The sequence below is a fragment of the Talpa europaea genome (genome assembly GCF_964194135.1).
Source record: "Talpa europaea genome assembly, chromosome: 1".
In the NCBI taxonomy this organism is placed as follows: domain Eukaryota; kingdom Metazoa; phylum Chordata; class Mammalia; order Eulipotyphla; family Talpidae; genus Talpa; species Talpa europaea.
This window is the reverse complement of record NC_140073.1, coordinates 5,923,032-5,949,096: the sequence shown is the minus strand read 5'-3', so window position 1 is coordinate 5,949,096 and position 26,065 is coordinate 5,923,032. Positions and strand designations below refer to the sequence as shown.

The 26,065-nt window shown below is 54.3% G+C and overlaps 4 protein-coding genes across 6 annotated transcripts; 2 read left to right on the top strand and 2 right to left on the bottom strand.

Annotated features, from left to right (window-relative positions):
• Positions 1-5,244: 5,244 nt before the first annotated feature.
• TAF6L (TATA-box binding protein associated factor 6 like) lies at positions 5,245-11,893 on the top strand (the record flags this gene model as incomplete). 2 transcript variants are annotated; one of them, XM_084239677.1, is made up of 10 exons in its annotated part: positions 5,254-5,400; positions 5,680-5,766; positions 6,303-6,453; positions 6,608-6,658; positions 7,167-7,261; positions 8,769-8,843; positions 8,985-9,205; positions 9,502-9,634; positions 10,881-11,009; positions 11,123-11,893. In XM_084239677.1, 10 exons carry the CDS (start codon positions 5,254-5,256, stop codon positions 11,891-11,893), a joined length of 1,860 nt encoding a protein of 619 aa, XP_084095803.1. The 2 variants fall into 2 exon arrangements, with proteins under 2 accessions (XP_084095804.1, XP_084095803.1); XM_084239678.1 differs by lacking the exon at positions 8,769-8,843 and having other exon boundaries at positions 5,245-5,400.
• A 113-nt stretch (positions 11,894-12,006) lies between these two features.
• On the top strand, positions 12,007-13,853 carry TMEM179B (transmembrane protein 179B; the record flags this gene model as incomplete). Of its 2 annotated transcripts, XM_084242753.1 has the most annotated exons (5): positions 12,007-12,117; positions 12,844-13,031; positions 13,114-13,248; positions 13,388-13,466; positions 13,674-13,853. In XM_084242753.1, the coding sequence occupies 5 exons, from the start codon at positions 12,022-12,024 to the stop codon at positions 13,833-13,835; spliced, it is 660 nt and encodes a 219-aa protein (XP_084098879.1). In that variant the 3' UTR covers positions 13,836-13,853. The 2 variants fall into 2 exon arrangements, with proteins under 2 accessions (XP_084098879.1, XP_084098878.1); XM_084242752.1 differs by lacking the exon at positions 12,844-13,031 and having other exon boundaries at positions 12,022-12,140.
• Positions 13,854-14,183: 330 nt separating this feature from the next.
• On the bottom strand, positions 14,184-15,201 carry TMEM223 (transmembrane protein 223; the record flags this gene model as incomplete). The annotated part of the gene is made up of 2 exons (XM_084247542.1): positions 14,184-14,542; positions 14,904-15,201. 2 exons carry the CDS (start codon positions 15,199-15,201, stop codon positions 14,250-14,252), a joined length of 591 nt encoding a protein of 196 aa, XP_084103668.1. The 3' UTR covers positions 14,184-14,249.
• A 215-nt stretch (positions 15,202-15,416) lies between these two features.
• On the bottom strand, positions 15,417-26,009 carry NXF1 (nuclear RNA export factor 1; the record flags this gene model as incomplete). The annotated part of the gene is made up of 21 exons (XM_084230422.1): positions 15,417-15,660; positions 15,774-15,834; positions 17,086-17,268; positions 17,781-17,853; positions 18,405-18,447; positions 18,561-18,676; positions 18,791-18,849; positions 18,959-19,066; positions 19,209-19,264; positions 19,343-19,411; positions 20,239-20,275; positions 22,041-22,150; positions 22,332-22,439; positions 22,582-22,670; positions 22,806-22,875; positions 22,964-23,044; positions 23,152-23,256; positions 23,354-23,437; positions 23,953-24,106; positions 24,315-24,498; positions 25,982-26,009. The coding sequence occupies 21 exons, from the start codon at positions 26,007-26,009 to the stop codon at positions 15,622-15,624; spliced, it is 1,857 nt and encodes a 618-aa protein (XP_084086548.1). The 3' UTR covers positions 15,417-15,621.
• Between the last annotated feature and the right edge of the window lie 56 nt (positions 26,010-26,065).

Sequence of the window (26,065 nt, the reverse complement as noted above, 5' to 3'; positions counted from 1 at the left end):
CTTTGGAGGGTTGCTGCTGCTTGTATCAGAGATCATCTCTGCGAGTAGCTGGGACAGAGCTGCCTGCGACAGGTATGTGACAGTGACCATGGAGGGTACAACGCATAGAATGCAGTGATTATCAGCCAGGGTAATTCTGGCCCCCAGGGAACATTGGGCAATGACATTGTTGGTTGTCACAACTTGGCAGGGTTGAGACTGCCGTCTAGTGGGCAGAGGCCAGGGGTGCTGCTCAACACCCTATGATGTATAGGACAGCGCCCCCCACAACAAAGAATCATCTGGCCCCAGAGGACACTTGTGCCAAAGACGAAAACCCGGTTATGGGGCCACCCTGGTGGCACAGGTGGTTGAGTGCAGCGCTATGAAGCTGCCCGCAGCCTCTGCAGCGCCGGTTCAATCCCTCCGCCTGCCGCAGAGCAACCCACATGGTGTGGCAGACCTCTCCTGTCTCCCCGCTGCTTCCCGCAGCAGTGTATTCAGTCAGTCTGCCTGTTCTGTTCCCTGCTCTGTCTCTGGTGACTCCTCTCACCCTCCCACGCCTCTGACTTGTACCCCAGTTCTTGTATAAAGAAAATAAATCTTAAAACAAACGGGGTGTCCTGGGACGTGTCAGAAAGGCGCCTGATGGGGGCTCCCTTCCCCACCCCTCCCCGCTGCTGGTGAAGACATAGACTCTCCCATTGAGACACTGTTTTGTTATTGTCTCCCTTTTCACTTTCCCCCCCTTTTTAAATCCCTTTTCATTTTTTAATTGGTTAAGTTTCAGTTACTTTGCTGAGATGTTTTTATTTATTTATTTTAAAGATTTATTTATTTATGCACACAAGAGCTGGGGCGCAGGTAAGAGATGTGGGGCGTAAGAGGATTCACCAGAGACAGAGCGGGGAGCAGAATAGGCAGATCTACTGAAATACACTGCTGAGGGGAGCAGCGGGGAGACAGGAGAGGTTCTGCTGCGCCATGTGGGATGTTCCCTGGCTGCCCCGGGATTGAACTCCTCGGATTGCTTCATAGTGCAGTGCTTAAGCCCTTGCGCCACCAGGGAGGCCCTGCTGAGATGTTTTTACACTCACACAAACGCCTTTCATTTCTGTATCTCCAGCTCTCAGCGCTGTACCAGCTTTTCCAAGTTTGTTAAACCCAGGAATGTTTCTGTGCTGAGTTCCTAGTGAATTCTCCAATGGGACAATGTTAACGTGAGCAACTACAATACACTACACCCTTGATCAGACAGCTGGGATTGGGTGAGATTTTCCCTGGGCCTTAAGCCATGTATCCCACTCGGCGTAAAATTCCTCCCCAGTCTCAAATGCAATTCTCCATCTGTAATCATAGCGGGGCAGAAGCCAGAAGGAAGAGACTGATGGGCGGATGTGAAGGCACATCCCAGGTCTGACAAACACCTGGTACACCGAGGGCAGGGCGAGACCAGAGAACAAGGTGGGCTGCTCCAGGTTGGCTGGGTGCAGGTATAATGAACAAGGGAATTTGCTTCTGAGGTACAGCTTTGGATGCTGCAGGATGAGTAGTTCTCCACGCCCCTCCCACCAAATTTCAGTCTGATAAGGCTTTGACTATATTTAGTCCATATGTTACCCAGATGGCCCTGACGTTGCTTTATATATTCAAGGCTGTATCCTGGGAGCAGCTTTTGGGAATGTACCTTCCCAGGGGAAGAGGATGGGAAGCCTGTTGCTCCAGGGACAAAGCGATAGCATACATGGGGGTGTGAGAAACCCCTGTTACTCCAGGTCCAGTTCATGAGTCCATTAGTGGTCACATTCTTTTGCTCGCCTTCCCCAACAACAGAAGCATCTCTTGGAACATGAGCATATGGGTGTCGGGGAGGGAAAGGAGGGGACTTCAAGAAAACTGGCACTTGGGAAAGGTGGCATGATTTCCACGACTCTTGATCTTTCAAGGTTTGATTGTTGGGGCATCTGAAAGTTACAGCCTCTTCAGTAAGTCACAGGCTAATTCTAACCAAAGTATGTATCTGGCAACACACTATATCCTTTATACACATTACTGAATTTTCACAACAGTTCCATGTTATCCCATTTTATAGTTGATAAAACCCGTCAGAGAGATGAACTAACATACTTAATCCAGGTGACATGGATAGTGAGTTGTGGAGCTTTGATTTCTCCAACCATGAGTCTGACTGCAAAGCCAAGGTAGACTCTCTTGCCAGGCTGGCTGGAAAGTGAATGGGAGTCATCTGTGGCCATGTGGGTCTCAATACTGTTTTCCCTGACCCCTGCCTCCACTTAGGGGAAAGTGCATTCCTGATAGGTTAAGTCTCAGTGCTATCACCACTGAGGCATGATTTCGATCCCCAGCCAGGGAGCTAACCCACACTGCGCAGCAGACCTCTCCTGTCTCCCTGCTGCTCCCCTCAGCAGTGCATTTCAGTCAATCCGCCTGTTTTGCTCCCCACCTTGTCTCTGGTGAATCCTCTCGCTCCTGCACCTCTGGCCTACACCCCAGTTCTTCTAAACAGAAATAAAAAATAAATAAAAATTATATTAAAAAAGTCCCTGATAGCTTGAATCAGCTGCTCTACCTCTGACAGGCACCCCAGCTCTTCCTCCTCCCATGGGCTCATCATGCCTCCAAGGTTGGCAACAGCTGTTCAGACCAACACCACCTCAGCAAAGAGATCTGCCATCAGCTTAGGTCCTGCTGAGCTGATCTCAAACTCAGCACTTGAGAGGAAACCCCACCCCCTTCCTTCATGCATAGGTAGGCAGATGCGCCCATGGTCAAACTCCGTGTGTCCTGAACATGACTGGAAGACAGCAGGGTCACACTCTCCCTAGGTGCTGTTACCATGGCAACCCCAGCCGCATCTAATAGGCTTTCCAGTTCTGGTCCCAGAGGATTTTTTTTTTCCTAGAGGCAGCGCTATCTAAGAGAGAGGAAGGGCGAGGATGTGCACATTCATATTCCCCTGCAGAAAGCGCCACTCTAGAATGACTAGCCCCTTGCAAGCCATGTTCCCCGAGGAACTGATTCACTGCCTGCCTTGTGGTGTGTGAGTGGAAGTTCAACCATCAACTCTGCCAAGTGCTTTCACCGACATTATTTCACTTAATGTATGAGGTGCGCATTATTTCCCCAATTGGTAGAGGGGGAAATAATTTGTAGCGTCAGAATTTCAGCCAGGTCGGTCTTACTCCAAACATCCTCCTCGCCTCACGAAGCCCAATCTGAGAAACGCCCAAGTTCGGGCGAGTGTGCGCGCGTGAGAGGGTCAAGGGACTCGGCGAGGCAGGCGGGGTCCTACATTTGCTTCCCGGGCAGGAGCAGGGGGCACCGGGTAGGGGGCCGCAGGAGCAGCGCCCCGAGTCTCGGTGCCGTCGGAGGGCCCTGCCTCCGGCCGAGCACGCCTACCTGGAGCCCACCGTCCTTGGGGGGGAGCGCAGGGGTGCTGAGGTGAGGTGGGTCCCAACGAGGAGGCAGGAAAGCCAAGTCAGGCACCAACGTCTAAAGCTTCGCTGCAGTCGCGAAAACGCGAGCGTTGGGACCTTGAGGCGCAGACACGAGCTGACGAGCGCGCCCGAGCCGCTCGCCAAACGCCCGCCCGCCAGGCGCGCCCGCTCGCCAGGCTCCAAGAACTGTTGCTTTAAGGAGCGCGACTCTGCAGCGTCACGTGACGCGGCCGCCCCGGGTCTTTCACAGCGCCTCCACAGTGGCCAATCGCACGGCGGAAAACCTCCAGGGGGCGGGACTTTCTCTAGGCGCCCTCCGATTGGCTGTGGGCGTGCAGGGCGGGGCCTGGGCGCGGAGAGGGAATTAGTGTGAGCAGGAGAGTGGGAGCTGCGGCCGCTGCGGTGTCGGTGGCCGCCCTCGCCGCCCGCAGCGCTCCGGTGAGTAGGCCCTCGCAGGTCCGGGGGCCCCCGTGCCGCCGCTGGCCGCACTCTTCCCGGCCTTAGGGCCAGCTCTGCTGGGGGCCCGCCCCTCCGCTGAGCACGTGACCCAAGTTCGGTAACCCCTGACCTCCTCCACCCACCCCGCCGCCTGCGGATCTGGGACTTGCGCCGCTGCGGGGAGGATGCGCCTCTCCCCGCGGGTGGAGGTCAGTGCCCACGCCCCTAATCTGCGTGGTTAGTGGGCGATCGCGCGGCCGAGAGGAGCCTGAGGAGCGGGAGACCTGGGTCAGAGCCCGGACTTCGTGGGTCTTGGTGCGGGCACATAATAGGGAAACTCGCGCCGCGCGGGCCGGCTTCTTGCTCCCATTTTACAGATGGGGAAACTGAGGCGTCGTAGCGACCTTTTGGCGGGTCTCCAACGCCTACCCTTCCAGTCTGCGAATTCAGGCCTTGTTGTCATACAGCTGGTAGCTCCTGGTATTAGGGACAGGGGTTGGGTCCCGCTCCCCACTTAGTGCTCCCTGAATGATCTTGGGCAAGGCTTTTAATCTCTCTGAGCTTTAATGTCCTTGGCTGTGAAATAGACATACTACAGAATACCTTTCTCATTGTTAAGAAGGATAAAATGATAAAATGAGGTAATCCACATAAAGTGCTGAGCTCAGTGCCTCGGGTGCAGTATTGCTCAAAAAATACCTCCTCTCTATTCCTTGTCTTGTTTTTCAGTAAGTGTTTATTGAGGCATAGTATGTGCTGACACTCTGCTGGACGCTGGGGATGCAAAGGTGAGCAAAAAGGCCTGCTCCATGCTGGCATGGAATGGGGAGGGAGGTGTTATCAAAATGTGACACCAGTGCCTTTGCACAAACTGACCACTGCTTTGAAGGCCAAGGCCCTGGACATCGTGGGGTCGGAGAAGACCTCCTTGAGCAAGTGACATTGAACTAAGGTCTTAAGATGCAAGCAGTTTGTTAGACAAAGGCATTGGGGGTGGAGGGAAAGAGGATTCCAAGCAGAGGAAACTGAGTATGTGGACAGCTTGAAATAAGGTGCTCTGAGGAAATGAAAGGCGGCCTGGAGCAGGAATGCAGACCACCTTAGAGAGTGGGGTAGAGAGTGGCAGAGATGTCTCAGATGGAGGTGCACACCCCCAGCCAGTGAGCTAAGTACAGGCTTGGATTTTATTTCAAAGGCAGTGGGGAGCCATTGGGAGAAATGCTGTGGAGGCCAGGCAGGCTGCTGTTGGGTTTAGGGACCTGGAGGTCACTGGTGCCCAGCAAGTCTGCTGGACAGGGCCCGCAGTCCTGCTCCTGGGCTCCCTGGGCTATGGCGCGGCTGTTCAAACTGCCCCTCCGCTCCCAGCTCCATCGGGGCCATGTCTGAGCGAGAGGAGCGGCGGTTTGTGGAGATCCCACGGGAGTCCGTCCGGCTCATGGCGGAGAGCACAGGCCTGGAGCTGAGCGATGAGGTGGCGGCCCTGCTTGCAGAGGATGTGTGCTACCGGCTCCGAGAGGCCACCCAGGTACCAGCCCCCCCTCCCTCCCACTACCCCCTCCTGGAGGAGCTCTGCGGGGCAGGTGGAAGCGCCCGCACTGCTCTTGCTAAGGTGGGCCAAGCAGCGAATGTCGCCTTCTGCACAGGAGACACCGAGGCATGTGGGGTGGGGGTGTTTGCAGAACAGCAGAGTGAGAGCCAGGCTTTCTAACTGCTGGTCTGGTGGCCTTTTTGCCTCTTCTCCAGGCTGTCTCTTCACTGGCTGTCTCTTCCACCCCACACCCTGACTCTGTTCCTCCTCTCCCAGAATAGCTCTCAATTCATGAAACACACCAAACGGCGGAAGCTGACCGTGGAGGATTTCAACAGGGCCCTCAGGTGGAGTAGTGTGGAGGTGAGTGGGGCGGGAGCCCAGCTTGGCTGGCCAGACACCCCATGAGGGAGGTACCTAGCCTAGCCTGTGGGGCTGTGAATGCAGAGAAGAGGCTGTTGGGGCCAGGGGTTAAGAAAGACTTTCTGGAAGAGTTGGGGCTTGAGTGGGTCTTAAAGGGATGCTGAGTGTGAGAAGAGCAGGCATTCTGGGTGCGGGAGGAGCCTGAGCTCCATGTGGGTGTTTAGAGGTCCAGCATAGTTGTTCTGGGCATGGGTAGAGGAGAGAAGGGTGTGTTTAGAGGAGGGCAGTCTTGTCTCAGTTGGGTGAGTCTGAGTGAGGAGGCCCAGGGGTTGGGGCTTGGCTTCTGTAGGTACCACCCCCTATGGGAGGGACCTCGATCTGTCCCCTGACCCAGAGAGCACTGGATGCCCCAGCAGTGTTGCCTGCGATGACCTGAAGCCCCAGCTACCCACCTCTTAGGACCTCTGGATTTCCTGCCTGGTTGCTAGAGCCCCGTCCCCATATTCAGCCTGCTGGCCCACCCTGTCTTTCCTCAGGCTGTGTGTGGTTACGGATCCCAGGAGGCTCTGCCCCTGCGCCCTGCCAGGGAGGGTGAGCTCTACTTCCCTGAGGACCGAGAGGTGAACCTGGTGGAGCTGGCCCTATCTACCAACATCCCCAAAGGCTGTGCTGAGACAGCTGTGAGAGGTAGCTGCCGGGGTCTTGTGTGGGGTGGAGATAGGACCTGGCTGTCAGAGGGGTGGGGACCGGCTGGCTGGTCGATGGGATGGGACTTAGAGAGGTGTGTGGTACTGCTAGGGGTGAGACTGCCGGCTGACCCATCTCTCTGCTCTGGCTGCAGTGCACGTCTCCTACCTAGATGGCAAAGGGAACCTGGCACCTCAAGGATCAGGTGAGGGATGGTGTGAGGAACAGGCCCTCGGGTCAAACTGGCCTCCCTTGGGACCAGGGTCATGTCTATATCTCTGAGTCCTCGTCTGACAAGTATTTCCGATGCTCTATGCTGATGGGCTCTGTCCCTGCCTAGAGGCCCAGAGTTGGTGCTGGGAGTCTAGGCCTGCAGGCCACATAATGTCGCATGTGGGTGCTAGTGTGGAAGTCTGGGTGCCTGCTGCGGGGGCGGGGGGTGTGTCTCAGTCTCACTTCTGGGGTCTGCTGAGCAGAGCTTTTCAAGACTTGGGACTTGTGGATTGAGTTGGATCTGCTCGACAGGGGACAGGTGAGTGGGAGGCTGGCCTGCAAGGTCAGGACTAAGCTGGCTGCTCAGAGCAGCTGGTGGTTCTACTCTGGGAGTCCTGGCTGAACGGGCTTCCTGGGGTATGGGGAGAGCAGGCTGGGGAGGCTGGGAGAGGGCAGAGCTCTCCACTCTGACTGACCATCCCTTTCCCACCCTCTCACAGTGCCCAGTGCTGTGTCTTCCCTGACCGATGACCTTCTCAAGTACTACCAGCAAGTGACTCGGGCTGTGCTGGGGGATGACCCACAGCTGATGAAGGTGAGCCAGGGGCTCAAATTGGGGCCCAAAGTTAAACTTTTTTTTTTTTTTTAAAGATTTATTTATTTATTTATTTATTTATACAAGCACTGGGTATAGTCAGAAGCGCGGGAGGGTGAGAGAATTCACCAGAATCAGAGCAGGATGCAGAACAGGCAGAAGGACAGAAGTACACTGCTGAGGGGAGCAGCGGGCGGCAGGAGAGGTCTAGCGCGCCATGTGGGACCCTCCTCTGGTGGCCGGGGAGCAGCCGGGGATTGAACCGGCACTGCAGAGGCTGCAGGCAGCATCGCAACCCAGAGCTCAACCGCTGCGCCACCAGGGAGGCCCCCCCAAAGTTAAACTTTTAGACTCTAGTGAAATCTTTCAGGTGTCTCCTTCCTGTGACTAACTGAGGTGGGGGGCAGCTGCTCTGAGGCCTAGTGCCCTGAGGCTGGCCCTCCTCCAGTCCTGACTCTCCTTCCTGCTCCAGTAAGGAAGCCTGTTTCTCGGGGGATGGGAAGCTCAGCACGGCCCTTTCTGGCGCTCGAGTGCTCAGTCTCCCCACATGTTAATTCTGGAACCTACTCTTTGGGGTGCCTTGTGGCCTGGGACCAAGTGGGGCAGCCACGGTACAGCCTTTAGTAGCCTGGACCGTAGAGAAGAGGAAGCGGAGGGGCCAGATTAGGGTGCCAGGATTGAAGACTGGCCCTTGCCTCCACAGTCTCCAGGGCAGACAGCCCTCGGATGGGGCCTGTGGGGCTGCACAGGGCCCACTGGATGGCACCAGGTCAGGCCTCCGTCAGGGGAGTGCTTGCTTGGTGCTCTGCTCTATCATGTGGCCTTTCTCGGTGGGAGGGTTTCCCATACTCCATGACTTCTTGTCGCCTGCTGCTGCTTCCCTTACTAAGTCGAGGGTGGCTGCCGGGCATCCCTGCCTTGGCAACTAGGCTCCCGGGCCCCAGGCACACTGCAGGCAGCTGGGCAGGGACTGAGAGCCGAGTTCCTTCCTCACTAGCCTGTTGTCTGCTTCCAGAGAATCTTCCTTAGACTCTTTATGCAGAGGAGTATGGGGGGTGGGGGTATGTGTGTGTGTCACAGATCAAAATGGTTCTTCACATTGGTTTATTCTAATACATTTTTATACAAGGGCTATGATATAAACACAGAATGGAAGTCTTCAATAAAATCACCCTACCAGCCTTTCCTATGTCTATAAAGTATGATCAGTGTGAACCAGAGTGCTGTCATAGAGTACATCTGCTTTTAGAACAGCTGCTTTTCTCAGTTAAAAATGTTAGACCATTTAGAGTGTATTTGGTTTATTACTACAGACAGCACAGCAGGGGTTTGCATGTGAGGACGTTTCTTTTATGGGGGTTAAATTTTGTAGAACTGCTGAATCAAAGCATATGAACATTTGGAATGTTGCTACTACAATAAAATGTTAATATTTGTGCTCAAATGTCCTTTAAGAAAGTGTTGGTTTATACTCGGATGTGGCACAGCCTGACCCCTTCCTTTTCAGATCGCGCTCCAGGACCTGCAGACTAATTCCAAGATTGCTGCGCTCCTGCCTTACTTCGTTTATGTGGTCAGTGGGGTAAGTAACCAGGCTGGGGCAGGGGACGATGTTTGTGGGGAGTAGATGACCCAGGACAATGTCAGGCTAACGCAGGTGCCCTCAGAATAGTAGGCTCCTGCCCGCACCCCTGTGTCTCCCTGAACTTCCTTCTTCCATCAGGTAAAGTCTGTAAGCCATGACCTGGAGCAGCTGCACCGGCTCCTGCAAGTGGCACGGAGTCTGGTTCGGAACCCACACCTCTGCCTGGGGCCCTACGTCCGCTCGCTGGTGGGCAGTGTCCTTTACTGCGTCCTGGAGCCACTGGCGGCCTCCATCAATCCCCTGAACGACCACTGGACTCTGCGGGATGGCGCTGCCCTCCTGCTCAGCCACATCTTCTGGTAGCACCGGGCCCAGAGTTGATCGGAGCTGAGTGGGTTAGGGCAGGGACATGGGTACATCCTCTGGCTTTGAGGCTGTATGTTGAAAGGTCAGGGGAACCTTGCCCTTTGAACTTCTCAGTTGGGTGACAGATAAGATTTTGTTCCTTCAATGCTCAGGTCCCGGACCAGTTACCCTAACCGCCCTGTTCACTGACCACATGCCTTTCAGATGCTGTTTTCTCTCTGCTGTGATTGGAGCCTAGAGGGCAGCACCCGGCTTCCTTCCCTACTCTGATTGAACATTGTTTCCACAGGACTCACGGGGACCTTGTGAGTGGCCTGTATGAACAAATCCTGCTCTCCCTGCAGAAGGTCTTGGCTGACCCTGTGCGGCCTCTCTGCTCGCACTACGGGGCTGTGGTGGGCCTGCATGCCCTTGGCTGGAAGGTGAGGGCCCCAGCTTTTCTCACAGTTTATGAGAGCTCTGTTTGTAGCTAGAAAGTAGGATTTGTCTTGTATCAGAAAAGTGTATGCTCACTGCTGCTGAGTTCTGAATTCTTGCCTCAGGCCATGCTCCATGGCAGCCTGCCTTTCTCTTTCAAAAATCTACATGGCAGATGTTACTGTGTCCATTTTATAAGTTTCTGCTCACTCTGTTTTGTCATATAAAGGAGCTACCCTTCAGTCTTCTTCTATTGAGTATCATAAAGCTGGATTTTGAACTTTTGTCAGCTACCTTCTTAGCATCTGTCAAGGTTATCAAATGGTTATGCCTCTTAATGACAGGTTATATTAGATTTTTCTGCTGACCCTTTCTTGCCTACTGGGGTAAATTCTCTTTACTGCTATTGAGATTTTTAGTTCAGCTTTGGAGAGAATGGACATCATTAATGACATTGTCTTCATTTATGTTGAACTTTTGTCAAATGCCTCTTCTGTATATTTTTAATTGATTCCAAGGATGTGCATTTATCTATTAATGTGATTAACTGAATACCCATTTTCTAATAAAAAACCATCTTTACATTTCTAGGATAAACTAGGTAGCTTTAAAAAAAAACCCCAAGTTTTATTAGGATATAATGCAGTTTGGTTTGCTAAATTTTTAGAGGATTTAATTCATGATTGAAATCAATCATAAGTTTTCTCTTGTACTGGCTTCAGTGTTAGGGTTATACTGGCCTCATAGAATGAGTTCGGGAGTATTTCTCTTTTATGATTGTGCTATGAGATTGAGATACTCTTCCTTGAATGTCTCAATTGCATTCCCCCAAATTAATCACAGGATTTAAAATTATGTAATCAGAGTCCAGGTCTGTTTTAGTGCAGGTAGTTGCAACTGAGAGTTAGGTTCACTGCACCAGAATACTTGTCTGTTGACTGTATGGGGTGGTAGATAAATTTCTCAGTTTTAAGCTATGAGTGTTACTTACACCCTCTAGCCTTGGCATGTTTTGGCGCTAATAGGGTACATTACATGGTTTGCATCTGACCTTTCTTCTCAGTGCTTAACCAAGGCTCAGGCTTAGAGTAGGTACCAAATAAACCATAGATGAATGTGCCAGACAGGGAATTCACAAGGATCAAGCCCGCTTCAGTGCTGGAGCTAAAAATATGGTCTTTCGTGGAAAAGGATATTGAGAGGCAGTGAGCAATAAAGAGATGCTTACTGTTTTCCTTCTCTCCCATCCAGGCAGTAGAACGAGTCCTCTATCCACACTTGTCCACTTACTGGACAAATCTCCAGGCTGTGCTGGATGATTATTCAGTATCTAATGCTCAGGTTAAAGCAGATGGACACAAAGTCTACGGAGCCATTTTGGTGAGTTCCAGGCCCTACCAGTCCCCTTCCCTGCCTGAGCTGTTACTTTGGGACACTCGATGTTCTGGGGTACCTCCTAGTCCTTGCCTAGCCCATACCTTCTACTCTCACAGGTGGCCGTAGAACGACTCCTGAAGATGAAGGCCCAGGCAGCAGAGTCCCAAAAGGGGGGTCCAGGCGGCAGGGGGTGGCGGCGGTCGGACGACCTGCCCTGGGACAGCCTTCTGCTGCAGGAGTCTTCCTCCGCTGGCAGCGCAGAGCCAGGCTTTGGGGGTGGGCTCCCGCTGCCGCCCGGAGGCGTGGGACCAGAGGACCCTTCCCCTTCCGTGACCCTGGCGGACATCTACCGGGAGCTCTACGCCTTCTTCGGTGACAGCTTGGCCACCCGCTTCGGCACGGGTCAGCCCGCGCCCACGGCCCCACGGCCGCCCGGAGACAAGAAGGAGCCGGCGGCCGCGCCGGACTCGGTGCGGAAGATGCCGCAGCTGACGGCGAACGCCATGGCCAGTCCGCAGGGAGACGAGAGCCCCCGGGGCGGCGGCCCACCCTCGGCCTCTGCGCCCGCCGCCTCCGAGAGCCGGCCGCTGCCGCGCGTGCACCGCGCCCGGGGGGCGCCCCGGCAGCAGGACCCCGGCGCCGGCACCCGCGACGTCTTCCAGAAGAGCCGTTTCGCCCCGCGCGGCGCCCCCCACTTCCGTTTCATCATCGCCGGGCGGCAGGCCGGGAGGCGCTGCCGCGGACGCCTCTTCCAGACGGCCTTCCCCGCGCCGTACGGGCCCAGCCCGGCCTCCCGCTACGTGCAGAAGCTGCCCATGATCGGCCGCACCAGCCGCCCGGCCCGCCGCTGGGCGCTCTCGGACTACTCGCTGTACTTGCCGCTCTGACGCGGCGGCCCCCGCCCCGTGAATAAACTCGCGCCCGGAAGTGACGTCTCCGCGCTCGTGGTCGCGCCGGAGGAGGCGGGGCTTGGGCGGTTGGCTCCTGCGCGGCGCTTCCTGGGGGCGAGGGCGCCATGGCGCTGCCCTGGTTGCACCGCTTCGAGCTCGCGCTCTTCGCTGCCGCCTTCCTGTGCGGGGCCGTGGTGGCCGCAGCGCTGACCCGAACCAAGGTGCGGCTGCGGAGCGGGATCAGCCTTGGGGTCGGGGCGGGTAGGCGGGGGGCCGGCCGGTCCTGACGCGGGGAGAGCGCGGCTTGCCGGGCCGGGCGGGACCCGGCGGGCCGCCCGCGGGGACAAGCGGCCCCCGCGCCCGCCCGGGTGGTGCTCGCAAGGCGCTTCTTCGCCACGGGGTTAAGTCCTCAGACCTGGCCCGGTCTCACTGCTCCCGCTGCATAACCGTACCCCGGTTCTGACACCGAAATACCCTCGGGCTCTCCCTCCCTTACATCAGAAATTGTGCTGAACTTCGTCAAGAAATAAAGCATGGTGGGTGGAGACGTCATTGCAGCACGTTACATGACAGAACGCTAACGCAGTAGCGTTTACATTGTTGACCCCAACCAGGCTGTCTTGCTAATACAAATTCACGTCATCTGCCAGCCACGCCCAATTTATAGATTAGAAAGCATCGGAGATCGTTGTTACCCAAGGTCTGATTACTCTAGCTTTTCCGCACGCAAGGGAGACCATCACTATCACCTATTTCTTGATTCTTCTGGCCATTGCAGGTTTGATCGCCTCAGCTGGCCCTCGATGCATCTTTTGGCCAGGAAACGAACTGGCAGTGCGCAGATACCTTTGTAGGGTGGCCTTGGCCTGCGTTGTCCCTTACATCTGCCAGGAGCCTGCACGCAGAGGCAGACTTGAAATCTAAGACTTAGAAGCTTCTTTCCACAGGGCTCCTTCAGGGGCAGCTGTCCCCTATATGGTGTGGTCACCAAGAATGGTTCCACCTTGGCCTTGTCCCAGCCCTCGGCCCCATCCCTCTGCTACTTTGTGGCTGGGGCCTCTGGCCTTCTGGCCCTCTACTGTCTCCTGCTTCTGTTCTTCTGGGCCTACAGCAGCTGCATCGAGGATTCCCACAGGTGACTGCCCCACTCTGAGGGCCAGGGGCTGTGGTGGGAGAAGGCCCATCTCAACTACAAAGCTTGTTCTCTTCCTCCTCAGAGGCCCTATAGGGCTCCGAATTGCATTGGCCATCTCAGCTATAGCCATCTTCCTGATCTTAGTGTCTGCCTGTATCCTTCGGTTTGGCACCAGTTCTCTCTGCAAATCCATCATTTCCCTCAACTCTACAACTAGGTAATGGGAGAGGGCGGGGTGCCTGGCTGGGGCTGACTACCTTTCCTCTGCAAGTCAAGGGTTCCTATGGCCAAGGACCTAGACGCAGCTGTGTCGACTATATCCCTGCTTTCTCACAAATGTCTCTTTGACCTCACAGCTGCTCTGAAGCCCAGAAAATTTCTTGGACACCCCCTGGAACCGCTTTGCAATTTTACTCCAATCTACACAATGCCGAAGTGAGTCCTGGGATTGAAATGTCGGGTGGAGACCCAGGGACACACTGAGATTCAGAGACACCTATAACCATGAGTGCTCTGAGTTTGTCCTACCAGTAAGAGGCCAAGAGGAGCTGAAGGGCTTGTCAGCCTGGCAGCAAACAGATGAGAGGTATGGGGGTGAGCTGGATGGCCCCACTCCTCACGCTTTGTTCCTGTCTCCCACAGACCTCTTCTTGGGTGAATCTGGTATTGTGGTGTGTGGTCCTGGTGCTCCAGCTCGTGCAGTGGAAGTCTGAAAGCACACTATACCTTCCTCTGCAGAGGGGGGACCCTGTGTGGAGCTCCGAGACAGACACTCTCGTTGGGCCGCGGCTTTCCCATTCCTGAGGAGTAACCTGAGTGCTTCCTGCAGCCAAGACTCCATGTCCCAAGTGCCTGCAATCCTGTTGCCCCTGCATGGCCATTTATGCTGGGAGCCTGTTCTCCCTCCATGAGGGAAACATGATCTTCCCCTTCCATTCCTCTTCCTACAGCCTCCTTTTTGTACCAAAGTATTATATTACTTTCTTCCTAATGGTACTGAGTTCTTGATGTTAAAAGTTAAAAGTTCAGGTTCCAGGGGGTGGGAGGGAATGAAGGCTAACCAGACATTCATCAAAACTTACTGTCAGGGAGATGCCCTTGGGATGGCTGCCTTTATTTACTGCTAATCTTGGCTCTGAGTGTGGCCTTGATGGTTGTCCCACCCTATGTTTCAGTTTACTCCCCTTCGGGTGGGATGAGTGACTCCAGGTGGTTTCTTCACAGGGAACGGTAGGCCCCCACAGTGTTGTCAAAGAGTTTGGTGTTGGGAAAATGTCCAGCTTTGTCCAAGAGGAAGTAGAAGCGCCGGCCTTTGATCTTCAGAGGCAACATGGCAGGGACTTCACCCCGGTGGGCCATGCAGGACACTTGGTTCAAGGGAACCGTGAAATGGGCCCCCAAGCCGAACGGGGCATGAGTGGTGAGGGTAACCTGCTTCCCTCCGGCCAGTAGGGTCACTGAACGCACAGAGCGGAGGGAGAAGAGAAGACCCGCACCAAGCACCAGGGTACCTACAGGAAGAGCAAAGACTGGGGTGAGGCCCGGGTCCCCCACACTCACCAGAGCGCTAAGCGGCGACCCTCCCAATGCTCCCTGAATAAAAAATACTGTGGCGACATTAATACCTGAGTTCTTACACCCCAGAACCCAGGCTCCGTCATTCCTCCCAACCACCTGAAGTCTATCGCCACCTCTGGCAACAGATACTAATACCTATTCACATCCAATAGGTCCAGCCCCATTTAAAGACGAGAAAGCGGGTGCAGAGCTACAGCAACCCGCTCAAGGTCGCCCTGCAAGGGCCAGACCGAAGAGGGCTAGCTCTGTCCGAGGGCGCCCCGCATGCCGAGTGGGGCGCGGCCCACGCCTCACCTATGGCGCCGCAGCCCACCGCCAGCCCGTAACGCCAGAGCGTTGAGCGCACGTCCGAGCGTCCGCGGTCTGGAGGCGCCGCGGCCGGGGGTCGGGCCCAGGCGGCCGCGGCCAGGGAGGCCCAGAAGACGCCCTGGCCGGCGCAGAAGAACCCGAGGACCACGAAGAAGCGGCCGCGTTCATGCTCATACAGCAGCACGTCGCGCGCTGGGCGTCCGTCATGCAGAGGCCGGCGCGCGGGCAGATTCCGCAGGGTCGCGAGCAGGCGAGCCGGCCACAGCCCCCCGGGCGCCGCCATGGCCGCCCGCGCGGCTTCCGGGGCGGGACTTCCGGCGCGTCGCCCCGCCCCGTGCAGCGTCCGCGCTCGGCCCCCGAGCCGCCAGCAGAGCCTGGGCTCAAGTAATCCAGGAGTGGGACAGGAAATACAATACCGCTCTTTATCTTAAAAAGTAGGGAGGGTTCTGGGGTTAAGTACACAAAGCACCTAAGTCCTTCGAATAGTTTAGTGTCAGTTCTACAAAGTAAGCTTTGGGTTCGTCGCACCAGTGAAGCTCAATCTTCTGGAATCTTCCAGAAGGCAGGTGAGGAGAGGGATCCAGCAGCTCTCCCTCCTCGGTCACAGTCACGGGGTGGCCTCAGCCAGAGAGAAGACGACAAAGATGACAAGGAGACATCACTATCTAAGCACTATTTACAGGGGGCTGCTTCTGGGGCATGATCACTTCATGAACGCCACTTCTGGGATCTTATCCTTGGCCTGTAGAAAACAAAAAGGTCAGCAAACGCCAGGCAGTCTGAGTCCAGGAAATCCCAGCTTATCTGACCCTGCTAAAAGCCCTGCCCTTTTGCCGCTCTATTCCTAAAACGTACCTTGAGCAGAGTGAAGGCCTGGGCAGATCGGGTGTAATCCCAGTTGTTGTCCTGAAGGCATCTGAGCAGGGGAAGAACAGGCATCTCCATTAGAACTAAAATGCATGGGGCCTCCCTGGTAGCCTAGAGGTTAAGACTCAGCTATCACCGGGAAGGCCTGAGTTTGATCCTCAGCTAGGGAGCTGACTGATACAGGGAACAACAGACCTCTCCTGTCTGGCCCACTGTTCCCCTCAGCAGTAAATCTGCCTGTTCTTCCCCCAACTCTGCGTCTGGTAAATCCTCTCAACCCCCTGCACCTCTGGTCTACACCCCAGTTCTTCTACACATAAATAAAACCTTAAAAACAAAAACCTAAAATACAGTCCCCTGACCACCAAATGCTGCTTTAAATCCATCCTAGAGAAACACTCTCCCAGATGCCAATAATTCTATACATTCCTGCACTATTAATATAAATGAAAAATCCTTATCTGCCCATGGTCTACTGAACTGAAAGGAATATTAAACAGTTAACAAGACCACCAAGGTAATTTTGATTCTGATAGGGAAGAGGTTTATGGGATAAAAAGACATGTTGCACAACAGTATAAAAGGGACTTCGTTTAGGTTTGCAGTTGTTATACTAATTTATGCACAGGACAAATCTTTTTATGGACCTTTTTTTTTGAAAGGTTTATTTATTTTTATACAAGAGCTGGGGTACAGGACAGAGGGGCAGGAGGGTGACAGGATTCACCAGAGACAGAGTGGGGAGCAGAACAGGCAGACAACCAAAATACACTGCTGAGGGGAGCAGTGGGAGTGACAGGAGAGGTCTGCTGCACCATGTGGGAATCTCCCTGGCCGGCTGGCAATTGAACCTGTGTTGCAGAGGCTGCGGACAGCTTCACAAGCACTGTGCTCAACCTGCTGCACTACTGAGGAGGCCCTAGACTATTTGTTTCTTTAAGCAACTTTTGACTTAAAAAAATTTCAGGAGGGGCCTTCCTGGTGGTGCAGAGGTTAAAGACAGCACTATCAAGCTATTGCCAGCCACTGCTGCACAAGTTTGATCCCTGGCTGGCCAGGGAGCAACCCACATGGCACAGCAGACCTCTCCTTCCTTGCCCGCTACTCCCCTCAGCAGTGTATTTCAGTGGATCTGCCTGTTCTGCTCCCCACTCTCTGGTGAATGCTCTTACTCCCACACACGTCTGGCTTAAATCCCAGTTCTTTTATGCATAAATAAATCTTTTTTAAAAAATTTCAGGAGCACTTACTATCAGCCCTACCTCAGTTTATCCCATTCTTACACATGCTGTGCACTTACTTCTGGGACCACTCAAGGTTCATGCCAGATTGGGTAGAGAATGCCTGCAGCATTTCCTGCTGCTCTGGAGAGAGGGTGGGCACTGGACTGGAGGAAGGCGTGGGTGCTGGCATGGCGAAGGCTCTCTGGATCTCGTCAGGGCTGGCATTCCGCACGAATAGCTCGTCATTTACGATGCACAACCTTGGGGACAGATGGTAACTCACATAGCTGGACAGATAACTTCACCCTCCCAGCACCCGCCCTAGTCCGAGATACTGACACTTCTTAACACTTAGATTCCTTCAACACCCGCCAGGTGCCCCACGCAGTCTTAGCTGGCACCGCATGGCATTCACCTTTCCCGTGGACGCCATGTACAGGACTATCTACCAAACATACAAACATGACACATTTCTCCTCAAAAACAAAGCAGCGTGCCTCACCCCATCTATCCTCACAACAGACCTGGGGAAGTGAATATTGTTATACCAGCTTCCAGAGGAGGAAGCCTGTCCTTGGCTACAAGCAGTAGAGTCGAGATGAAAATACCCAGGCTGCCTGACTTGGAAGGGAGGCTCTTCACCACCATCCAAGCCACTTCCTCTCATCTCCTTCTGCCTTTCTGAAATTAGGAACTTAGCCTGAGGACTGACTCCACCCCCTCCTTCCTTCTGGCACAGCCTGGTGCCCTGTGTGGTAAGCTTAACACTTGCCCCGAGTTGCTGGCAGGAACAGCGATGAAGGTCCGAGTAAAGGCTCGCAAGGAATCTCGAGACTTTCCATCCACTGCAATGACAAAAAGGCAAATGACCCTTTTGAGTTGCTTGTTCTTTATCCTAACAGCCTCTCAAATCATGGTGGTGGTGACAAAGTGCCCTAAGTGGGCCCAATCAGGATGACTATGCGAGTTCAGGGGTGCAGAGAAGGGTGAAGTGTCAGAGGTCTGGGAGGACAGCTCCTGACAGGGCAATTATATACCAGCCCCTGTGGCAAGCGATGTAGAAGCCACTTAATCCACTCCCCATAGCACCACTATGGCGTGGCTAACAAGAACCCCCTTCCACAAACACAAAATCCTCATGAGGCTTAGAGGTCATGGAGACTGCCCAGAGAAAACCACGGTTCGGAGTTAAGCTCAGACCTGCCTGACTCCAAAGTCCGTGTCCTCCTAATCCTCAAGCTTTTCCCAGACCCCAGACAGGGAAGACAGGTGGAGGGGGTAGGCCAAACGAAGCTGGCTCGGGGGCAGAATGGAAGAGGTCAGGAAGAGAAGGTGGCTGGTAAGCCGAGAGAGATGAGAAAGACACGAGCTGCAAACTCAGGACTGAAAGTCTCACCTTCCTTGAAGACCCCGCTGACAGAAAAACACAACAGAGTGCTCTGGAAGAGAAGCAACATTGTCACCATGTGGGCTCCCGCCAGAACCCGAGCCCCTGATCTCTTCATCGTCCTTTCCAGATTACAAGCTGCTGTCAGGGGGAGTAAGCACTTACCGTCTGGGCGCTTATGTCTACCACGAAAGAATTGACGTCGTGCTGAGTTTTGGGCAGCTCGTTGAGGAAGGCGACGACGTTGAGGCGCGTGTGCTTTAGCAGCCGGAACCGCAGAGCTGCGGGCAGAGGGTGCGGGGAAGGCTAAGGTAAGTGGCTGCTGTGCACACGTGTGCTGTCACCGGTTCCCTCCCATCCCCTTCACCATCCTGCTTTGCTCACATCACACTTACTAGGGTCTTTAAGCTTCTTCACATTCCTGCTATCTTTGAAGTATTCAGCCAAGTTGCTTCTGGAGAAGAAGAGGTGGCAGTGGTCTGAGCAGCGTGGCCGCTGGCAGGGGCTAGCCTGCACTTGCTGGGGTACTCTGGTTCTGGGCATGCTCTGGATGTGATACTCACCGGGAAGGGTTCTGGGGGGTAAAAGGGATACTCAGGGAGCAGCAGGCCCCATCGTGGTAGGCGTCCAGGAGTCCCTGCCGGTCTCCCGAGTCATAAATTGTGTAATACCTGTGAGAAAGACAGAGAAGGCAAGATCTGAGTCCCATGGCCTGGCCCAAGGGCCCTGGCAGTTTCCAAGCAGAGCTGTTTCCTTGAGAGTCCAGTCCACCTTTCCTCTCTAGCCCAGGGGACATGGGGCTGGGGTACTCACTGCTGCAAGAAGTGCAGGACCAGATTCTTCAGATTCTCAGTTCCAAAATAGCTTCCCTGGGATCAAACAGGTATTAGGGCCATGTAACCAACACTCTCCTCCCAACACACAAGTTCGAACTCTGAGCCCCTCACCTTGCAGGGCGGTAACATCGTGGGGGCTTCAACATCAAAGGCAATGGGCGGGGGTAACTCATGGCCATCCTGCAGAAGGAAGTGAAAGTCGTCCTCGTAAACCAGAACGGAAGGCTGGATGAATAGGCAGGAAGGCCAGTGAAGGGTCAGAGGTCACGTGTAAAGGAGCCAGGGAAGGGACCAGCAATCTCCACAGATGCCAGACACCTTTTCTTGTCTATAAGCATCTCTCTGGGAAGGACTGTTAAAGCCTTTGTCAGAGTCTCAAAGGGACCCATGTCCCCAAGTTAACAGTAATAAGGAACACCCCAAGGCCCTGGGGTGGGAGATACCACACCCATTAAAAGCAAAAGTAACAGGCCACTGACAAGCCCGACCACCTCCCAGTGGCCCCCATACATTCACCCCCCCCCCACACACACAGCAAGTTGCCCGAGAAGCTCAGGAAACCCCTTTGTCGTGTCACGTCTCTGAAAGTTGTCTGTACTTCTGTGAAGACACCACATAGTGAGCTGAAGCTCAGTCCACCCTTTTAAGTTATTTTTTTTCCCTTTTTTAAAGATTTATTTATTTATTTATTTATACAAGCACTGGGTATAGTCAGAAGCGCGGGAGGGTTAGAGAATTCACCAGAGTCAGAGCAGAGAGCAGAGCAGGCAGACTGATGAAGTACACTGCTGAGGGGAGCAGCGGGCGGCAGGAGAGGTCTGCGCGCCATGTGGGCCCCTCCTCCGGTGGCCGGGGAGCAGCCGGGGATCGAACCGGTGCTGCAGAGCTGCGGGCAGCTTCGCAACCCAGCGCTCAACCGCTGCGCCACTGGGGAGGCCCCTTTTAAGTTATTAACGTTAGTAAACTTGATTTTCTCTTGGTTGAAAAAAAAAAGAAAACGTACTTACCAGGCGTAATAATTTGGGAAATCGTTCGCGAATGGCGCTGTCAAGAACGGGACAGAAGTGAGTGACGCTTCAGAGCCACCGTGCCTCCTGGCTGCTCTAGGAGCAAATACACCACACCCGAGGGACAGCCCGGTCCGTCCTGCTCGTCCTCACTCCTCCCCAGCCTCTGAGCTCTGGGAGAAAAGGCCCCATCCCCGCCTCACCCGGGGTGCCCGGTCCAGAAACGCCTTGAAGGCTGACTTCTCTCGGCCTGAGCCCGAGCGCCATAGGAGCAGCGCTCCCAGCCCAGGCTTTAAGCCCAGGCTCTCCTTCCCTTCCCTGCCCCCCTTACCTTCCACCTACTCACCTGTGCAGCCCCGGGAGGAGGGAGTGGGGTGGGAGCCCAGGGGCTCCGCTGCCTCAACAGGGATCCATCAGTTCTGCCAGGTCTGGCCCAGGCCAAGACCAGGACACACCATGGGGATGGCACAGATGTGGGGGCAGGGAGGTGAGCAAGGCGGGCTCAGGAGGAGGGTAGGCCAAGGAACGGAGAGAGGAGGACAGGGGAAGAGCAGGTAAGATGGAGCAGGGCCAAGGGACAGATGAGGCAAATACAGAGGAGTGGAGAGAAAAGGAAAGAGCAAAGAAAAAGCAAGAGAGCTACAAGGCAAGGAAGCGTTTAGAAAAAACAGGGAAAAAAGGGAAGACGTCACCCCAACACAGCCCCTTCCTTCACCTGCCTCTTCCCTGGGCTCCAAGGCTTAAAAGGGGAACAATCGCTTGCTGCAGTGAGAGGGCAGCGGCTGTCGGCCAGGCCTCCATCTGCTCCCTGGGTTCCGATCTGAGCTGGGTGTGGGAAGCGAAGCAGCCATGGGGGCAGGAGACTCCCCTCAGAAGGAGTAAGGGCTCAGGCCCCTGCCAAGTTGGGGGGGTGAGGGTCTGTGCCCCACCTCTGTTGGCCCCCAAGTTCTCTCCTGATGGCCCCTCTGCGACTGTGCCTGTCTTAGGTTGTTCCTTCCCTGAGGAATCTTACCCGTCTCTGGCTAACCAGCCATCCTCCGGGGCCAAACAGGGTGATGTGAGGTGTGCGAGTGAGGGAGGGGCAGTGCCCCTCAAGAGGGTCAGTTCTTTGTCTCCTTGGTAGCCTTTGCCCCCATGGCCTCCACGCCCAGGACCTGCCTTGGGAACCGCTCGCCTGATGGCGGGGCCCAGCTCTGGTCGCGTGTCTCAGGGAACCCAGGTTTCTTCTCCAGGGAGGGCCCAGCTCACAGCACTGGGCAAAAGACAAACTTCATGGCACCAGTGTCCGGGAGGCCTCAACCTCGACGTGGGTGGAAGGCCCAGGCAACACCCTTGAGCAAGTGATCGTGAGAAGAGGGGCCTTTTGGCAAACGGCAAAGGAAGAAAGGCCCCTCGGCCGTCTCAGGTTGGCAGGGCTGTCAGCCCAGCAACACCAGGTGCTTGGCACAAGGCAACTTCAGAGATGAGGTGTATACAAGACATCCCTGGTCACATCAGGAAAGGAGAGATGCCCTTTCTGGAACAGGGTAGGGAGGTTCTAGAAAAGGCTGTGTTTAGGGAGGAAGGAGCAAGGCCAGAGTGCCAGCAGCAAGTAGTCAGGTGAGAAGACAGGAAAGGAGACCTCGGGGCAAAGCTGGGACACATGGACAGACGAAAAGGAGGAGCATGTGATCCTCCCAAAAGAACCGGTGGTTCCAGCTCAGGGCTGCACAGCTCCTGCAGACGGGCACTGGTCAGGGTGCATGAGCTAGCCTCCCAGGGGGTGAAGGTCCCCAGGAGGGGGGACAGAGGCCACAACTGACCTGATGTAAGTGGACTGGTCTCGGAAAGTGTCACACAGGGGGTTTCCATCGAGCCACAGCTCTTCTAGCTTCAGCCCTTTGATCTTGTCCAACTCCCGCTCGGACTTCAACTACAAAGGACGGGGGCAAAGGCAGGAAAGAGAAGCAGGTGAAGAGAGGCAGCCAGGCTCCCACAAGCTAGTCCCCACTGCCCTCATCTGACATGCCTCCCTTGCCCCTTGGTACCATGGCGCAAGCCCTCTCCTTACACTGAGTGCCCCAGCAAGAGCACACAGGGACCGCCATTCTCACCTCATTTCCAGAGAGGTTTAGGATCTTTAGGTTGGGTGCTTTCTGCACAATGCTAGACATGTCATCCAGCCTGTAGAGCCTGTTGTTGCTCAAATTCAAGAACAACAGCTGTGGGAAGAGTTAAGAGGGTGCAGTGGCCATGAGGAAAGCAGAGATAAATCTGCCTCCCAACCCCATCTTTCCTCCACCTTCCCTCTGAACACCCCTGCCAGCTGCTTCCTCCCGCCTAGTGGTTGGACAGAGGCCTCACCTCAGGGATGTTTTCTTCAATGATTTGGAGGGTAGCTGCCATACAACTTCTACGATTCAGGACAACATCAATGTTCTGGGCCACCAAGTCTTCAGGAAGCAGAAAAGGACAGGAAGTCTGAGAGGGCTGGCCCAGGCAGCATGCACACCCAACCATCCCAATGCTCCCTGCCTGGCAGACCCCCTCGGCCTTCATCTACCCACAACAACTGCCGTCACTTGCACCTGGGTCTGAGCGGAGGGCCTTGAGGTCAAGTGCTTGTTGGGAGCCATCATAGCGTTTGCTCATGATCAGCTGCAGAGGGAAAGAAAAGTAGAGGCGTCGCTGGGGTTGTGAGGACTGGCAAGATGAGGTGGAAGCACGTTACCTGAACGTGCCTTACCTTTAGCTGTTCTACTTGCTCTGGCTTCAGTTCATTCTGTACAGTATGGGGTGGAGCAGAGGGGTTGATGAAGATAGATATCTGCAGGGGGGACACAAGGGCAGGGTGAACTCCAAGGATGCCAAGACCCAGCCCCTGCCCTAAGCACCAGTGCCCCACCCCAGCCAAGCCTGGCCCTTTACACACACCCTTCGGTTCTCCCGATCCACAATCTTATAGTTGACAGCCTTCAAGGCAGAGGCGGTACTAGCATCCTCGACAAAAAATTGGGCTCGTGTGTTTTCATAGTGAAACTGCAAGAGGAAATACGTGTGTTACACTTGGATCGCAGAGCCCAATGCCCAGATGGCCCCTTTGCCCTCCCTGGTGGCCACTCAGGTCTTAGCTTACCTCGATGGGTGTGAAAGGGACACTACACTTGCTCTGAATCATGCTTAGGAGCCATGACTTGTCATATTTTCTGCCATAAGGAATCTAGATGTGAGGAGAAAAGCAGGGAACCATATGCAGTGATATGTAAGGCTGAACAACAGCCGGTCCAATCTAATGCTCCTTTCGTACCTTCTGCCAAGCTTCAAAAGATTGTCTAAAGAAAGGACCAGTAAGAGGTTTCCTACTCCAGCCAGACATGGATTCCTTAACCTCCTTTCTGTTCACTTATACTTCTTATTATTCAAAAGAATCAAACTGTTAGAGTCTATTCTAAAAATTCCTGCCCCTCAAAGAACTCAAGGGACCCCAACCCCCACACTTGGCCTGAGTCAAATGGAGACAGCCAGGAGTTACCCCACCCCAACCACAGACATCACACTTCCCCTTCAGCTGGCCTCCCCATCCTGCTTGTCCCCCTCTGCCTCTGGGCCTGCTCTGAGGTACTCTGAGATACCAGTTCTCAGGAGAAAGGATGGATGTCTCATTGTGGAATAAACCCCTTGGCTCTGAGCCCAGCCCCTAACTCCCCGGCACTACCTACTTTCCAAGATACTCACTGTAATCTTAAACCAGTTCTTTGCAGTCCCATCCTGGCTGGTGCCAGCCCCTCCTCTGTCCAGAGGTCTGTCTCGTGGCCGTAGGGTAACATGAATACGGTCTCGATCATGCCAGGCTTCACCCCGACGGTTGGTTCGGGTGGCATAAGGGTTGCTGTGAAGATGCAGAGAAGGAAACATCCATAAACACTAGGAAGGTTTTTGAGAAGACCTTCCTGTACTATCATCAGCACAGCTAAGGCTACTACTCAGTTGTTAGGTTGGTCCTGCCTCCCAGGTAGAAAGAGAAGTAATGAGAACAGTAAAAGGACTACTACAGAAGCAGATGGTTCCTAGAGTCAACAGACCAACTGGTCACTTACTATCGTACTCGGGGACCATCCTGGGCATCACTCATTGCCACATCTCTGTCATCATCCTCAAGGCGGGAAGACCGAATGCCAGAACCTCCTCTTCCAGACCGACGGTTCCCCTCACCATACTTCCACCGAAAAGGACCCCGGCCTTTCTTCCTTCTTTGAGGGAAACTAACGCGGTCATCGTGCTCTGAAATTAAAGAAAACACAAATTAGAAAATATCTCATTGTTTCAGCAGCCCTCTGTGGCAGTCCTAATACCCAGCAATCTGCACGATCAAATGAAGTAAGAGATCACCTCCAGGCAAGCTCCTCCACCAGTTCAAAGACCCCTCTCTCTGGGATGGTAGCATCAGGGAAAAATGGTTGGAAAAATGTGTAGGATTTTTGAAAACTGAAGCAAAAACTAGAACCAAAGAATAGAAGCAGGAAGTAAAAATGTAAGTGACCAGAAAGTGTAACTGGACATAAATCGGATTATCAGAAAGTCATGTGAAATGTGCTTTCTCTCCGTCTTCCCAATCTACTTAGTCCTCCTCAAAATCTGGAAGGTGACCTCTCTCACATCAAAAGCCAATCACAATGATAAGATCAGCTTTCAGTAAACAATACTTCTTTTGCTAATAACAAAAATGTCAGCAACAAATAGATTTGCTGAGGACTTCTTTAAACATCTTGTTCTTAGATTGCTACTCTAAAGTTTTGGGAGTGAGCCCTTCTTGTTTCCTTACCTAGAAAGCCTTGTAAACTCCAGAGACAACTCCTAGATGCAGGTGCTAGTAGCAGCTAGCTTGCTTATCTAAGGTGGGAGAATGTTCTCCTATAAGACCCTTTGAGTCCTGGTATGTAGGAAGAGTTTCTTTAAAGAAGGTCCATGTCTCCCCCCAAAAGATCTGCCTAAACCCTACCTAGTACGCCATAAATAATGAACCACAAGAAATGATCCTAGGAAGAAGAAAGAAATGAGTAAAAGGAGCTAACATTCCTGGACTTTCTCCAGGGCGAGACATTAGGCTGCACGGACTTGATATGAATGCTCTCACTTTAACGAACACAAACTTAGGAAATAGAAACTGTTACTACCTTTATCAAGGGGGTGGAAAACGAGGTCGAGAATTTCACTCCCTCAAGCTTGAAAGAGCCCACTCAGAATTAAAACCTCGGTTGTCAAGTTCTCCTAAATCACTACTATGGACTTAAAACCTGGTGTGGTGTAGTGTTCCGACTAGACTTCCCGTGTAGATCTAAAATATTAAGACAAAGCCCCAGGGGTGGGGGCGGGGGCGAGATCGCTCGGACGCTGTAGAAAATAGGGCACAGGCAGTACAAGACAGGGCACTGACTCACATTCAAGAGTCTGGTCGCCAAACTGAACTGACAGGCATCAACCACTCACAAAGTTCAAAGAAATCTCATCACCCCACGGCCAAACCACCCGCTCCGAGCCACAGGTTCTCGAAACGTCAGGATTCCCGAGTCAACAGCTCGGGCGCCCACCCTCGAGGGTGGCCAGGCCCCACCCAGGGTGCCTCGCCCCCACGGCCCGCGCCACCGCCTCTCCCCGCGGACACGGGGCCCCTCGCGGCCTCACGCTCCGGGGCTGCGGCCTAGGCCGGCGCCGCCCACCCGGGGCCCAGATCGCTCAGCTCCCCGACCCGCGGCCCGACACTGACCGTTGTACGACTTCCCCTCGTCCGCCATAGCACAACGAGAAGCAGGGGCGGGCTCAAGCGCGGGCGCAGATGCCGCCAAACGTC